The sequence below is a fragment of the Opisthorchis viverrini genome (assembly GCF_000715545.1).
Source record: "Opisthorchis viverrini unplaced genomic scaffold opera_v5_28, whole genome shotgun sequence".
In the NCBI taxonomy this organism is placed as follows: domain Eukaryota; kingdom Metazoa; phylum Platyhelminthes; class Trematoda; order Opisthorchiida; family Opisthorchiidae; genus Opisthorchis; species Opisthorchis viverrini.
Genome location: NW_008751684.1, coordinates 599687 through 616438, shown reverse-complemented (window position 1 = coordinate 616438; position 16752 = coordinate 599687). Strand labels below are relative to the sequence as shown.

Below are 16752 nucleotides of genomic sequence, written 5' to 3'. Positions count from 1 at the left end.
ATCACTGACTGAGCGATGATGGCAACCATGATTATCTCGAATATTTCATTTTCGATTTTAGAGTCCATGGGGAATGTTATCATGTCGCAACGTAAGCCACCTATTTCTTAGCTAAAGATACTGCAGTCTTGCTGTTGACAGCTTCCAAGCAACTGGATGTGAACGTTCATGTTGGAAGTTTGAACTGGCCAGGGACATAATGATTGTTACACAGCTGAAGCAGTCGCTCCCAATTATCCGTACTCTAAGCATCGACTCCAAATCGACCACCCAGCTGCGCTTCTCCCGGATTTAGTCGTCCAACTTGGGCATTCATATCAGACATTGATAAAACCACTTCTTCTCACTCTCAGAACTACAGTCTGTCGGGGCGTATGCCGGTACAGCATCCACCTGTATTTATCCTAATTGAATCAGACTGCCACACAGCACAAAGGTGTCTGTTTACTGGGATCCAGTCCAGTAAGGCGGTCTGAGCCTCGCGGCTGGGTGCAACTCCCACGCTGTAGTTACCACGAGCCATTGCGTCAGAATAACCAGATATCCGAAATATGAAACACCCGTGCTTGTAATCGGTTTTAGGTGTCCGTAGTGGGGTCTTGCATGCTGAAGTATTCAAACTGCTTTCCCACGTCACTGCCACTCACTAAGCTGGCTCTAAAACCTCGTCCTATGAGGAAAATTTTTTAGATTACGAAACATAACAAGTTGCTGGGACGTCTTCAACGAAGAGACTTTCTAAGCACACCAGTGTTTTTGTCTTGAAGTTCACAGATACCCGTCATCAGCTTTCAGTGGCGAAGTGTACTATATCAGCTTCTTAACTTCAAATAGCCCTTTTAATGAGTTCATTTCTACTCAACTTTGGGGAGTATGGTCATGATCTTCTGTGTACTTATTCAAATTTACTGCTGTCCAATTTCCCCACATGGATTGGGACCGTAATACCCCCAAGGTGGAAACGCCCTTTGAGTCCTTTGGCCTTAAGAACTATCTCCGATATCGCTTGTTCTCGGTTCAGGTTGATTAATTTTACTTCCACATCATCTGTCCACAGATCTCATTCAATTTGAACAGCAACTTAAGCTTCCTGGGATATTATTCCTTGGAAGCTAGTTCCACTACACAGCTATTCCGTCGATCACAGCATTTTGCAACACTCCATCAGCAGGGTTTAGAATGGGTAAACTCTCGTCTACTGGTTCTTCTCTCTTCTAATGTCCCCTTTGTCGCAGAATCAGTAACCTGCGTAATTCGTATGGCTTCTTTCATCCACTCTAGTATTTCTTCAGTCGGCTGTAGTTCCCAGAGTGGCTTATTCGTCCTCCTTTAAATTAACGAGACTTTCGTTCTGGCTTCAGGCAGACTACCCGGAAGAGCTGTGTCTGAATAGTTGACCGCTACGACCAGTTTCCCTCACCAGTTAAGAAGGTAGTACTGAGCTGAATGCGATCTGCAACCCGCTCTTTTCTTTTGGTGAAACAAAAGCAAGCAACAGTCCTTACCAAATCTGTTTGCTTGGTAAACTTTGTGTGTGGATGGGGCGTGCCTTTTTCGTTGACAAAGAGCACAGTCTCTTGCCCCATCGATATACGTTTGACTGAGTAAACCAAGTGAATAGTCGTGGAGAGGATGCAGCAACATCTTTTATTTTTAAAATGACTTCATTAATTACTTCAGGTTACCTTTCGGTGGCCAAATGGAAATATCAGTCAGGGGCTCTAGGCACCGGAACATAATCTTTACATTAAACACACTCATTTCCATTTAATTGTCTGACAGTCGCTCTTGGATTACGCTCATATATATATTGGATTTTTTGGAGCAACGGGATTTTAGTGCATTTTTAACAGGAATCAGCGGGCGTATATCACTTTTGTTTGCTTTCCGACCCAGTCGGATGGAAGTACTTGCTCCCACTGTTTCTTCCATTCTTTGTTCTACCGATAGGTGAGCTGGCGTCCTAGAAAGTTGGGCTCTATAACTGTGCTTAATCGATTTATTCTGTCAGAATCGTCCATTTGTTGATATGGTATTTAGCTTCGCTGGAACGACATTTCCGTCTACTGAGGCCATCTCGCAGAAATTTGTTTTGTCAGAAATTTCTGTGTCCGCTTTTGGACGTTTGAAGCCGTTCATTACTGTGTGTATATTCTCCATCAATCGGTAACATTTTGAGCGTTATAAGAACAGATACAGTACATTCCAAAGATACGTTTGGCTAATAGGATCTCTCAAAAGACCGTCAGTGGTGATTCCACTGGCCGACCGAGATGATTTTTCTTCCAGCTGAAGAAATTTCGGAGATCTGTTTGCTTTTCCGGAAAGCAGTAGAATACTGTCTTAAGGAGGAGGTCGTTGGCAGTTATCTTTTATTAACATCTGTCTTATGTAGGGACATATTTCGCTCCTTCCCTCTTTTTGTCTATGTGGTTCTACCGCAGCTCTGACCCGATTTCTAGTCTGGATGGTCCCACCATCTTTCGACTCTACGGCATCGCCCAAGGTATTGCTCGGTCGATCAAACAGGTGCACTTCGGGCCCCACCCCTTTTATCCATGCGTCTTCTGAGGGGTCAACGTTTGGTCACAAATCAACCGTTGCATGCCATAATTGATTTTACGAAAGCATGAAAAAGTTACAATCATTATCACGATCATCACAATGTAACGCTGATTATATATATATATATANTTCACTCCATATCGCACTAATAAGATTTGTCAAATGCATAACTAGGAGTTCCGCCCCTTCCTTAAAGTTTAGACCGTCCTATTCTGTTGCTTTCTCCATTTCAACATTCATATTTCTTACTGTTTCTTTTGATGGGTGATTGAAGTTTACATTCCACTTACTCACATGCACTGTCTCCAGAGTCTGTGTTGCTGGAGACCAGCTAAACTATTCTTCGAACTGTTTGGCCTATCTTTCCAGTCGGCCTTTGTGTGAGTGAATTAATGAGCCTACTTTTTCACTTATCGTTTCGTTGGTCGTTGCTATCTTTTGGCCGATCGGTAATATTAATTAGTAAAGGGTGCTGCTGATACCTGTGGCAAATGCCTTGTCCATCTTCACGATTTTTGGTGTCAATTAGCATTGCAATTGATTGAGCTCGATAACCGAACAGCGCGAGGACAACTGTTGACTGGACGACTGTTCAGTCTAGCAAAATGTGCTCAGCTCTAGGGCTGAGTACAACTCCCACGCCATATATTTGACGAGACATCGCTTCTGGATCACCAAACCCACAGAGTGAAATATGAAAGTTCTGAGTTCGTCTTTGGCGTTTTTAGGGTCATGACGGTGCTTGCGTGTTACAGAGATACAGCATACATAAATTTTAAGGGAGTATAGGGTCTCGGTTTGCCAATTTGACCTAGAGTACGAATGTTAAATGGTCCTATGTAGAAAGGATCTCATGGCTGTAGCAGTTATTCTGTTTGTTGTTAATTGGTAGCGGAGTGTATAAGGCATACCGGTCACATAAATGACAAATGATCAGCAACTTTGGCTTGTTTGGTGGGAAGGGATTGGGAAGAGATATCGATATACAGAAAACTATGTGGACAAACGACACTTCCCGGTCGCTCAGGCCAAGGAAGGGAGTTTGGTTAATTTGCCGCGCTTTGAGCCTCTGACTTAGAATCTGATCTGAAAGGCAGTGGAAGGATATGTTTTCTGTCTTAGGATTCTTCCTCTGGTCTCTGACTCAAAAGCCTGACCCGCGAGGCAGTGGTGACCCTGCCCGGAGCCCTGTCCAATCTGATCGATGGCAGTGGGCTGGCATAATGGGTGGGCGAAGGGAGTATTATTGTCTGATTCTTAATGAGGTTGGGGACAACGGGTGCTTTTTGAGCATCACCGAATTACAAGTATTTCAACCGCTGCTACGGTCACGACCAACCTTTGGGCGATCAGAGCGACCTTTTGTAATCCTTCCTCGGAGGAAGACAGTATTGCTGCTTCCAAAAATGTGGACATGCTGGTCGCCTAGGAGAAAACAATACTTTACTTCCTTAACACGCCAATCGGCGAAGACGGAACGACTGTATCCCCAGATTATCTTGCAGCACGATTACTTATGGTACGGCGTCTCACTGCTCTTGGTCAGGCTGCTCCCCTTGCGAAACGAAGTTCCAACCAGTGTAGCCCTTGAGTTCATTGCAGCACTCAAGCCAGACCACCGCGACTAGGATTTATTTCCGACGACCGCGGTTGTTTTTCAACCGATCCCAGTATGCCACCAATTGCACCATTTTGAGTTCCGACCGCATAGTTCACTCCAGTCACAAATCGTGTATCGAAGTGCGGCGGTTCCAGCTGCTAAGGCTTCGTTCACTGAGGATAAGGAGAGTAAATGAGTGAAGGACACGTGTTAGGGACCATAACCCAGTCAGTCCATGAAATTTAAATAGTCCTGTTTGTCAGATATGACTGGAGTTGAAGGAGCTCCGCAATGAGGGGCGACAAATTTGTACAAGATCGACATTTACTGCATGATATAGCCATATCTGTCAGGTTACGCCCTCTAGCAAATTGAAAACCGTTTATGCAAACTCACAGATAAGTGAGTGCTCATTAGACAAAACGGACTGTATAACTAAAGCGATAACAATTCTGAACTAGAGAATACCGCTTTCACTGAGTGGCTACAAAACAATCGCATGCTACTGTAGTCAAATAAAGCCTACCAAACGTTAGTAAGACACCGTTTCCGCCTAGACAGCAAACTTGAAATACGTTGTTCACAGATACAGGTGAATGGAACAGTTACTGTACTTTCAACCACCCACGAAACCCATGAGACTGACGATGCAAATAAATGACCTGTGATTGTATGTTTTATACGCATCGATTCCCCACTACAGTCACAGCGATACTTGGTTTTCGCCCCCACCGTGGTCTGTTTGCTTCCTAGGGCTACATTTATCCATCTGTCTTTTGTTTCCAGCCTCGTTGGAAGGTCCGTTTACTACGAGATTTAATCGTTCTTCTGATACTAGTATCATGTTATCCATTTTGTTTGTGGTAAAACTCGGAGTTGTGTGGATCGAACAGTCTGTTGTTTCTGTGCATCACGCACCCGCATCCTGCTGATTACCATCTTCTGTCCCTGTTGTTGTGTTGTCTGAAGTCGTTTGATTGGCAGGTTCGTATGTTTGCTGTCAGATTCGTCTTCCAAGAATCTTTACAAGGCGTTCCCGCCAAGGATATCGGTGTTGGTACGGGGATTCGAGCGTCATCGACTCCGTGGCTTTTCTCAACCTGCTCACTACATGCCTGTTACGATCTGTTTGGAGAACTTGTGCTTTTAAATTACGACCCTTGGGGCATGCTGTCGCCAAATCGTTTTGATCCATCTTTTAACCCCAGATCACGATGCTGCTTTTTGTGCGTCGTCTGCCTGGCTCCTTTCTTTGAGGGAGAAGTAAAAGACGCAAAGGTGGCTGCCAACAGTGTTGAGCACGAAAACTTCACACTGATCCTCCGGTACAAAGTGAACTGGAATATATAGGCTATCCAGCTATGAGGGCTGTTGAACTGACCCGATAGGTTTATTAAAAATTAATTAAATGCGATAAATTTTTGATAAGAAATTAGAAACGTGTCGTCTCAATTACGTGCTACTTTTTCCATATGCAGTGTGGCTTAAACCGTCGGCTTACCTTACTTGCCGCTGTCGGATACAAAACTGCGCATGCTTTGTAATGTTGTGTTTTACCGAATCCAACTGCTGTGATTAGAAGAAGAGGCTGATAGAATATCCGGACGATGTCAAACCGTATTTCTGTTGGAATGTTAATCACGATGCCGCGCAGTGTGTACGTTCAATTTTTTCGTTCACTGGGCATCCATTCGTATCTTTGCTGAACGAGACATGTCAACATTCTGTGGAGAGCAGGTCGGACAGAATGAATGATGGCTTCGAATACGCATGTTGGTGGAAACACTTTGGCATTGCACCAAGAAATTGAAGGAAGAGCGAAGTAGCAAGAACCGACAAGAATCTCAGCATTAGGGGACAGGCGTGTTCCCAGCACATTTTTGGTCTCCACACTTCATCATAGACAATGTACTCGTGTTCGTTATCCTGATAATCAATTGCCTGAGGATTTTCGCCGGAACTATCGTGAAACGGCACGATGATCCGAACCACAGCCAAGAAAGACCGTACAAACAGCTTGATATTCACCTCATTTTTAGCTTCAGGCCAATTCGAGCTGTCCAAGGGTGCTTCGGGGTTTCCAACTGCGATTTCAAACTGCATATCACCCATAGATTTTTCGGAATTAATGACACACTTTGGCACTGATATGTGCTCCATTGTTCAGCATCACTGAAGTCGCTAGACTGCCGCTTGATCAATACTATCACCAATCACATGCCTAGTGTGTGGAATCTGCGAATTCTGGGTCATTGTATCTGTCCATCTTTCGTCTGCATGGTATTCTGTTGTCTTTTTTTGAATACTAGGGCGGAAAGCCGCATACCTACTGTGTTTTGACCTCTCGGTGAGTGCAGGTTAACGTACTTGCCATGGAATTCATTTTTTGCTTTTCTACCTGTTGTACAGTACACGCTTATGCGTCAGACGTCTTTGTTGTCGCAAGATACTGGACTCATTGAACCGAAGTCCTACCACCTCCGCTGTGAAGCACTGATGCCTAGGGTAAGCTGAGCGTTGTTTGCTGTTTTTCGCCTCACACTACAACGCTTTACAGTTATGTTGTTTCCCTCTGAATTTATGTTAGCTATCATTCACATGACCTAACGAACATCTTTGGTGGAAGAAGGAACTTCCAATCGTTTAGCTTTCTAGATCGATTCACGGTAAACATTTTGCGATCTTAGCTTGCTCATCAACTGGCAAACTAAGGGAACGACTCAACTCTAGATATACGGCAGTGAAATGCAGACGCGAACAGACTGGTTATCTATAAGTATATTTGTCATCATTGTGAGGATAGTACATCATTTGCATTAGACCATACGTTTTCAGCGTTGAACAGTTCCGAAATATTTCAAAAGACATCCCGATGGAATTTTGGAGATGACTCAACAGGAACTGTAAGGTTTCGTAATAGGAGTCTCATGATGATTGAACTTCAAGTTAGGGTGTCCGGAACGGTGTTCAACTTACTGGGTTTCATGCCAGGAAATGCATATCCATTAGAGCAGAGTAACTTGATTTCGAGTTGTACATAATGTCCTTTCCGTACACTGTGGTATTTGTCCGGTCATCCCTATTATTGTATCAGTCAGTTTTATGAAGTTCTCACTAGATACATCGGTTAGTACCACATTTAACAACACATTGACAATGTGTCCTCGATTCACGTTGAAATTTTTGCACTAATGATCAGCGAGCTTGCCAGTCACTTGACCTTGTAGAGAATGACTTCCCCTCCCCCACATGTACGAAGCAAGCGAAAACTCAAAATGTTTGTTGATTACCTCATTTATTCGCCTTAGATTGTTTTTATCCGAATCACCGCAGGCGAGCGCTACGTTGCCAGTTAACTTCAATGGGGCGTTTCATAGCCTTTTTGGGAGCACCTAACAGCTTCAGTGTTGGTTCGTACACTGAGTTCCACTGCATGTCATTTCATCTTCTAACTTAATTGGCGATATCTCCCTCAACTGGCTATGAAATATGCTGGTCGGTCGGTCCCCATCCTGCTGCATCGTTGACCGACCCGTTCACAAGTATTTTGGCTCAGATTGTTTGATTGAATGCCACTCTGGAGTCCTCTGTGTAATTGATGTTTTATAAATGCTCTAGGCTCATGATCGGCGTTAGAAAGCAATGCTTTTTGGTGTACATACCCACACTCTAACCTGTCCTTCGCTCTACCGAACCGTGCATTCCACCCAACATTCTCAACCTAATGATTGACATTTCCGTAGGTACTGCTTAGGCGTTTCAGACTTGGGTCTGATTGTGGCAGCATATACCTGTTAGACAATGGCATGGATATCTAGCTCCAACCAATGGTAGATTGACATCGTTCAGGGGTCACAACATAACTGTATGGTAAGTCCTGCCAAAGAAGCCTCGTAATATAGTGACGTGTGTATGAATAGTTAATTGACAGGTTTTTCTAAATTTAGGTGTACTTTAAGACAACCAGCCAGATTCGATCACACTATTAGGTTAGTCCTAGTTCAGTGAGTCGCATACCAGTCCATGCGGTTGTGCCGCATGAACACCGACGCCGGCATTGATGGTGAGTGAGGCGTATCAATATGTGGTCATTTTAAAACAGAGGGCTGAGTGGTACTAGTTGGTAACTGTGCGAACAGTGTTTGCTTTGTTTTACGACAATCACCGACCCGCAATATCTTTCCCCAACAGAATTTCGGGTGTGGTCCCTTGCCTTGGCGTGCGTCTTGCACCTTCCCATTGCAAACCCTTGCCTCAGAATTCTCAACCTATTGTGCCTTTTTCACATTTCAAGTTGAAAAGCTTCAGTTCCTGGATCAGTCTGTGTATCTTGTCAACTGATTAAGCTGTGATTGTTTTGTGACACATTATTAAAATACGGGCAGTGAGAGGAAGTAGTGTTTTGCTCTGGGCCTTGTCCCCAGCCTCTAGCTTCTAAGTTTGAACGACGAGGCAGCAGTTCTTAAGATTTCTTTGGGGAACCCTGCCCGGAGCTGGTGATTTAACAACTAACTTGGCTGTGGAGGACTGACCAAATCTGAGGGCTCATGATGCGATGCACAGCAGGTTCGTTTGGGTCTTCGATGTTTTCTTTTCGATCGTATTAGATAATTTACCGGTTGTTGCGATCTATTGTCTTGCAATCGGAATATGAAATTTTTCGGACTGACCCAATAAATCCTTTCTCTAAGAAAGGAAACAACATTTTCAAACGCTGAATGCCTAAAGTAAACACCTCACGACCTTTGCAATATCCTCCCAAGGAGCAATGTAACCTCATCCACAAACTAGCCGATAATACGACTGTTCTAATTGTCAAGAGCGAATTCAGTTCAATCCGAAGAGCCGTTTACGCGTGTCCACTTGAAGATCATTTTCAATTTGTGTTCTCGAAACTTTGATCCCGCACTTTGAAGACACAAGATGCCTTAAAACTCCACCGCAGGTACATTGCTAATATAACTGTCGCGGCATATGCACAACGAATCGGTGCGCAAGCAATTACTTGGTAGCGAATCAGAATTACTAGCGCAGCAAGTAAAACTTATCAATTTCCAGAAAAATTTACTTGCCACACTGGTTTTTTTCTGACCTGCCTGAAGTCTCAAATTCATTCTGGCAGCTTTGACGACGCGATCGTATCAGACGAATGGTTTTTGGTAAACATAACGCAATACATCAGTCAAGAACTTGTGTTAGATTGATTTATATAAGAATCGTCCGTATTAGCCTCAGCCATAGGCCCACTCTGGACAGTAGAAAAGCACCATTGTTCTGGACGGCTGCCAGTTGTCAATTGCGGCTAAGATTGTTTTATATTGGATAGCTTGAAACGTAACGCATTGGCCCTCATTAGCTCTCCTTCTGAATTTTCCCCTTGTAGTTACTTCTGCCATTGTGTTCGGCAAAGCCGAGCAGTTCGGTTGGTTTGCCGGGGCCGGATATGTTGGTTCTACAGGTCAGTTTGTGGCGTGATTTTTATCCTTTCGCACTTTCCTTGTGTAAATAACAACTTTTGAAGTCACAAAGCACGTTTGCCAAGTAAGCCGGCTGACTGCGTCACTTTGTTGTAGAGGTGTGCTAATCTGATCATTTAGATAGACACTTCAATTGTAGTTCTGGCCTCTGCTATTGTGTCACAGTAAACAGAAAACATATTTTTAGGAAGCCATCATTCTCGGAAAATGTTGTCGGTAGAATTGTATGAAATTAGTGAAAATCGGTTCACCAAACTCTACACACTTAATGACCAATCAGCAGCAGTGACCGTTAGTTTTCTGGGCGTTTTGAACCTCGCTGTCCCAGCTTAACTGATCAGAGATACCGTTTCCACTCTGACATATTTTTCACCAAAAAGCTGCTCTAAGGAAAGCTTTGCACGGGATTCAAAAGTATGGATAATCACAACATTGTATTTTGCGGGGTGGAAATATATTATATGTCTAGTGCACTTGGAACAATCATGTATCAGCACAGTATCAGAGAACCGGAGGAACCTCGGTAACACTTGAACTTTCACTACCCGTTCGATTCCCAGCAATGTTTGATAAGCTCGTTGTCTAAAACTGCCTAGGGGATATTTTTAAATGAATGATTTGCCTTCAAATACGACTGCATTTACTCAGCCAGTGGGCGATAGGCATGTGGAAAATTTGGCACGTCGTACTGACTCATCTCATCGACTCCCAACCATTCTTTTACAGACAGTTCGGAAGCTTAAAGCTGTACAAGGGGAATCTGACGTTTTTACTTGCGACTGCCTGAACCCCGTAGGCTATGATGGCATTTGAGTAAAATCAACAAAGGAATTCCAGGTTGGCCGCGGATTGTTTGAACTGAGCATCAAGCTATACTGTACTTGGAAACTTTTGTTTAAGTTCAAATGGACAGGTTTTCCGTATTTCAGATTTTTCTGAGTTGGATGACTTCTCGACACACACTACTTTAAAAATTATCGCTTTGAAACATGTCAGAATCTAACACGTATCGGGAATTTTTTGGTTAAGATTGTACTCTGAGATCCGATAGATGATGACGAGTTCCAGTAAGGAGGACAAATGCATTGACCTCTGTTTGCAGCGCGAGGTCCGAAATTGAGCCCTCATAATCTCACTACTCAAAAATCGTGAGTAGCATGTAAGCGTTTTTACTTGCCTTCGAGTCCCTGAGTGGAGCCGGTGGGTACCTATTAACGCTTATACACCCCATAAGATGTATGGCATACAATTATATACAAGAACATGTCCTGCTTATTAGGAACTTTGCCCGCCCTCAACCACTTCCACTGATGGGACGATGTGCACTGTACTTCATTCTCTTCACCACTGTTGACTCAAGGTATCTAGCCAATTTGCGTGTTAGTCTCTCGAATATTTCGTCGAGAATACTTTCGCTAATGCACGTATCATAGTTGTGATTGCCTTGTGTGGCCTTATTTATTATAAGCTGGTTGATCGATCGATTTTTCTTTTGCTTTAGGCTGACCAACTCTTTATCCAACTTCTCGTCCCTCCTGTCACCACATATACCGCCTCAGTATTACGCGGTCTGCTAGCTGAACAGCCATCGTCCTCGTCCTTCCCAAACACCACGGAGCCCGGTGGTGGTCCGTGCCATGTCCCGTTGGATGTGAACAAATTTGCTTATTTAATCTGCTCAGCTCGTTCGAATCAGGTTCACCCTTCAAGGCCGGTAAGAGCTATGTGACTACACACTCCATTTCTAATAGGACTTTCCACTATGGCCTTTTGTCTATTTTTGATTTAACTGACCAGGGATTGTGCTGTAATACGTGAGTGATAACACATGAAACCGTGGAATCATTTAATCGATCTTATATAATCGGACAATCGGAGGAGAAGTGGACGCGGATTGGAATAAGTAGGCAAAAAAGGGCACGGTAGCAGAACCTAAGGCTGAATTATCGATAGTGGAACAATTGAACACAGTCGATTCGGGTTGGTTTGAAGTTCGCTTGGTTCACCACATAACCTTGGTGACATCGGTTTTTTGTGGTGACTTTCGGAGCCATCCCATTTTGAGATCATTGGCTGGTGACTACCATTTTGAAAATCGAGAGATGAGATATTCAACATGGCTTCATATGGTGATGTATGCATCAGATGAGCTATGAACGAATATAAGTCACCGAGAGAAGTGGAATTAGGGTCGGGTAGGGTATGGGACCCTGAGGAACGTGCGCAAGTGGGACTTAACCATGCCTTTCTAAGGTAACAGCACCTACTGCAGTCGGATTCCGACTTCTCGATTTTCACTTGTTACCGTGTATACCGGAGTGATCTTACGGCGTTTCCAACTGATAGCGGGTGCTGAGTAGGCACCACATTTGAACAGTTTAACTTTTACATTCTTCACGATTCTAGTGCACCTTTAGCTAACCGACAATTGACAAATGCTTCAACATAAGATTGACATCTCATCAGCTGGACCGTGCGAAATATAGTAGTGGGATGATCGCTTATCAGTTGCCTGTTCAGTTGCGTACAACAGCTTCTTCGTTTGCGATAGTAGTACCTCGAGTGGTTAATACTCAGTACGTATTTTTCTCCTCACTGTCCGACTACAACATGCGATTCAGCGGTTCAACAACCTTGTGAGTAGTTTTTCAATCGCAGGCGGCTGAAATTTGGGGTTAGCTTCAACATCTTGTGTCAAATTTGAACCGCCTGTTGTCACCGTAGCAAATAAAACAAAAGGAAATAAAAGTTTGGAGAGTCTGCTTAACTATTCCTAATGTTAAAATAGAGAAAAGACCCCGATGCTTGGCCGGTTTTTTTCTCGCACGAAGGTGAATATAGCCGGTCTCTCTGATTGGGTCTCGTCATTCTTTTATTCTGCTTTTTTCTCCTGGCTACTGTGGTATCTTGAAAGAATCATGTTTTTCCTTGCCATGTTTTCTTTTACCTTGGTTTTGTTATACTGTCCAAATTTGCGTCTCTATGGGCAATCCAGACATCAGCCTCTCAATCTGTTCTTAGCCACTTTACATGGGCTTTGCACCCCTTGTTGAAGCGCTAAATGCGTTTTGCATCAACACCGTTCATCTCATTGTTACACTAAAAACTAAGCGTGGGTGTCACTGCGATCACCAAAACCAACTGTAAGGAAAAGCGTTCTCCATTTTGACGTTCACCCTATCTGTGATTGAATTTGTAACAGTTCTTGTTATTTTATTCACTAGGATTCTCCTCACTTCTGGTGTTTGCACTGTCCGCACGTTTGGGCTGAATTTCTGACTGTCGTCGAAATTTTCGATGCGTCTTCCAGCCAACACTCTCCGCGCAGTCGAACCCGGTGTACAGTCTATCGACAATCATTCCTTGAATCAATCCCACTTAGTCTGTGGGTTGTTCAGAGTGCTCCTCAGCCATGTCGGCCTCCGTTGAACGTTCTCGTTGACGTAGACTGCTCTTTGAACCCACTGGAATCATCCAACCCTCGGATACCAACGGATACTCGGCCCAGCAACCCAGACGATTGCATTCTAATCTCCTTAGGTATGGTGCCCTCTGTGGGTCTGGGGCATCACTGGATCCCCGTGTCGTACAGTCGTCTACCTGATGCATTGGATCAGTTGCTCCTCCTCAGTCAGCTGTTGAATCAGCTGATGGAAGTCAAAGACCAAGTTAATGTGGACATCATACGCATTTACCTGGCTGAAATGAACTCAAATCACATGGATCCAACGAGCATCAATTGGCTTTTCACTCTCTCATTTCGACTACGTCGACCCATTCAAGTTCAAATCACGGGACTGGAAAACAACAGCTCCACGGACGAATCTCCATCGAATTGTGACTTTCACCTCTCCAGTTCGCACCTTCCTGTTGATATGCGCGACACTTCGCTCACATCAGCATCCGATCATTCGCCAGAAGAGGGTCCAAATGCAACCACTACGGCTTCTCCCAGAGTTTCAATACGACACTTCCCACACCTGAACCCTTATGCGAGTTGCCCTGCTGCAATGAGCGACCGGTGTAAAGACATGCAATTCAGTGATCCCGCCAAGAAGGACCGACAAAGTCCGAGATTGTGTTTGGTGAGTTGATGTTCAGTCGCCCCTGGAGTTTTTTAGTGTATCAATGATCCCCACCACCAATAACCGTACTCTTCCTACCCGGAAACTGCCTGAGAACTTTTACTATGCCGGATCCCACTCCTTTCATAGTACGTACATTTCAATTGGTTGATGCTGGACAGTCATCGTCTGCGGATGGCTGTCATTTTTGTTTGTGCTGTCGTGCGTTACGAGTTAGTAGGATGCTGTCAGTCGCAGCCTGATGGTTTCCTCCGTTATGAGAGTTGATCATCTTCAGTGCATTAGCAAACTACAACGTACGTGTTTTTGACGGGGTATTTTTTGTCGTGGGCAAATCTGGTCTCCTGGCATGATTGACTCACACACACTGTCCGATGGCTACTGCAAAGACGCTCCTTTATTTGAGCCAGCATCATGACGAGAAGTGCAGATGTATCGGTTGCCGCGAGTGGCATATTTTTCAGATCCATTCGTCCTTTGCCGAGTGATTGATCGTTGGAGTACTTAGTTTTACCGCCGATTATCATAACCAACATGGGGGAGTATTTTACACAATCGGTAGATTTATTGCTGGGCAACGTTTCGCTTTTGACACAAAAGCTTCGTCAGGCCAAGTGACCTTCCTCGGCCTGGGCAACCGGGAAGTATCATTTGCCCGCGCAGTTCAGCGTCCATGGATGATGATGATGATAATCTGTTCTTGATTGAAGGAAGTCTAAGAAATTCCGGCTGTAAGGCTTTGATGCAGTATCGCCCCAATTTGTCGTTGGTAGAAGTACTCATCGGTCGAACTGGCTACAAATCGATGTGAAATACTGAAAAATATTGGTCCTAACCGCTGGGGAATTCATTTTTCCTTATATTTGTGAGAAGAACAAGCATTCTGTGATATTGAATAATTTCTCTTCGTTTCAGACCGAACCATAAGCTTATAAGTAACCCAGTTAACACACAGTTTGGGTTACCCGATTGATGACAATGAAGTGCTTGGAAATACACAAATAAAATAGCCTTTCAGCTGTAACATCATTCCTGTGCCTAGCTAACAATTTAGTTTTGGACTTTTGCGTCTGCGCACTCTCGGCTTTGCAGTTCAGACGAAGGTGAAGATTATGACCACAAGTCGATCAGTTCACCGCCCTAACATCCCTAACCAGCGACGAGCTCCTGGTGAAGAGTCCGTATCATTGTGATGAGTATGTAAAATAATCAGATGGAAAATACTTGGAGCCGATTGAGTAGCCATCGTTTTCGAAAACGTTTGGTGACAACCGGTAGATTTATTGCTGGGCAACGTTTCGCTTTTGACACAAAAGCTTCGTCAGGCCAAGTGACTAGGTTCCGAGGTTGGTCGAGATTTAAGGCGGAAGGAGAACCAATGAGCTAAGTCAAGCAAAATCTCATTTGGGTGCCGGTCGAGGGATTTTTGTGTTAGGGTGGGTGAACAAGTGTTGGGCCGGTGGGGAGGCCTACATGTGTTTGAGTCCAGTGTAGGGTCTAGTTTTTCTGGTTTGGTCTATTTGATGGTCCCTGTTGAACGTCGTTTGAACTTTATGTCCGTGTGTGTGGATGAGCTAGTGCTAAGATAGGTGTGTAAGAGGGACGCTGTGACCTTTGGTCGGGTTGGGGTTTCCACCCACCCAGTTTTTGCTAATGATTCTACATGGACTGACAACCACACAGTCACGTGCCAACTCGGCTTATCTAAGACCGCTTTCCATACGCTCGCCAGTTCCACACCCTCGGTCCTATTCACGCTCTGATGCTTAGTATTTTCCGCCGCCTCGGCTATCAGCCATTGTGGTGTGAATCGCAGTCGCCGTCTTAAGACTTCCACATTCTCCAGACTTATTCTATGTCCCGTGTCTAAGGCACGTACCGCCATCGCTGAGTCTTTCACCAGCGTTTGTTATTCTACTGCATTCCTTGGTGGTTTGTTTATCCTTCTTTTATGCTCACCAATTCTGTTGTGTAATTCCCTGGTAGTTTGTCCTATGTATACCTTAATGCAATCGTTGCAATTAATTTTAGACACGCAGTCTCTATGGACATAAAGTTCAAACGACGTTCAACAGGGACCATCAAATAGACCAAACCAGAAAAACTAGACCCTACACTGGACTCAAACACATGTAGGCCTCCCCACCGGCCCAACACTTGTTCACCCACCCTAACACAAAAATCCCTCGACCGGCACCCAAATGAGATTTTGCTTGACTTAGCTCATTGGTTCTCCTTCCGCCTTAAATCTCGACCAACCTCGGAACCTAGTCACTTGGCCTGACGAAGCTTTTGTGTCAAAAGCGAAACGTTGCCCAGCAATAAATCTACCGGTTGTCACCAAACGTTTTCGAAAACGATGGCTACTCAATCGGCTCCAAGTATTTTCCATCTGATTATTTTACATACTCATCACAATGATACGGACTCTTCACCAGGAGCTCGTCGCTGGTTAGGGATGTTAGGGCGGTGAACTGATCGACTTGTGGTCATAATCTTCACCTTCGTCTGAACTGCAAAGCCGAGAGTGCGCAGACGCAAAAGTCCAAAACTAAATTGTTAGCTAGGCACAGGAATGATGTTACAGCTGAAAGGCTATTTTATTTGTGTATTTCCAAGCACTTCATTGTCATCAATCGGGTAACCCAAACTGTGTGTTAACTGGGTTACTTATAAGCTTATGGTTCGGTCTGAAACGAAGAGAAATTATTCAATATCACAGAATGCTTGTTCTTCTCACAAATATAAGGAAAAATGAATTCCCCAGCGGTTAGGACCAATATTTTTCAGTATTTCACATCGATTTGTAGCCAGTTCGACCGATGAGTACTTCTACCAACGACAAATTGGGGCGATACTGCATCAAAGCCTTACAGCCGGAATTTCTTAGACTTCCTTCAATCAAGAACAGATTATCATCATCATCATCCATGGACGCTGAACTGCGCGGGCAAATGATACTTCCCGGTTGCCCAGGCCGAGGAAGGGGGTTTGGTTGAGGTACCCCACCTTGAGCCTTCGACTC

The 16752-nt window shown here is 44.3% G+C and overlaps 2 protein-coding genes across 2 annotated transcripts in view; one reads left to right on the top strand and one right to left on the bottom strand.

Annotated features, from left to right (window-relative positions):
* Positions 1-16752, top strand: part of T265_12977 (hypothetical protein) — a gene marked incomplete at both ends in the record, with an annotated part of 63559 nt that overhangs the window by 18052 nt on the left and 28755 nt on the right. The window contains 4 exons of the mRNA XM_009166591.1: positions 6575-6670; positions 9549-9623; positions 11144-11356; positions 12867-13727. Coding sequence (XP_009164855.1) covers positions 6575-6670; positions 9549-9623; positions 11144-11356; positions 12867-13727 — 1245 coding nt within the window. The remainder of the gene's footprint in view (positions 1-6574; positions 6671-9548; positions 9624-11143; positions 11357-12866; positions 13728-16752) is intronic.
* Positions 5882-6325, bottom strand: T265_02323 (hypothetical protein; the record flags this gene model as incomplete). Its single annotated transcript, XM_009166537.1, has 1 exon — positions 5882-6325. One exon carries the CDS (start codon positions 6323-6325, stop codon positions 5882-5884), a length of 444 nt encoding a protein of 147 aa, XP_009164801.1.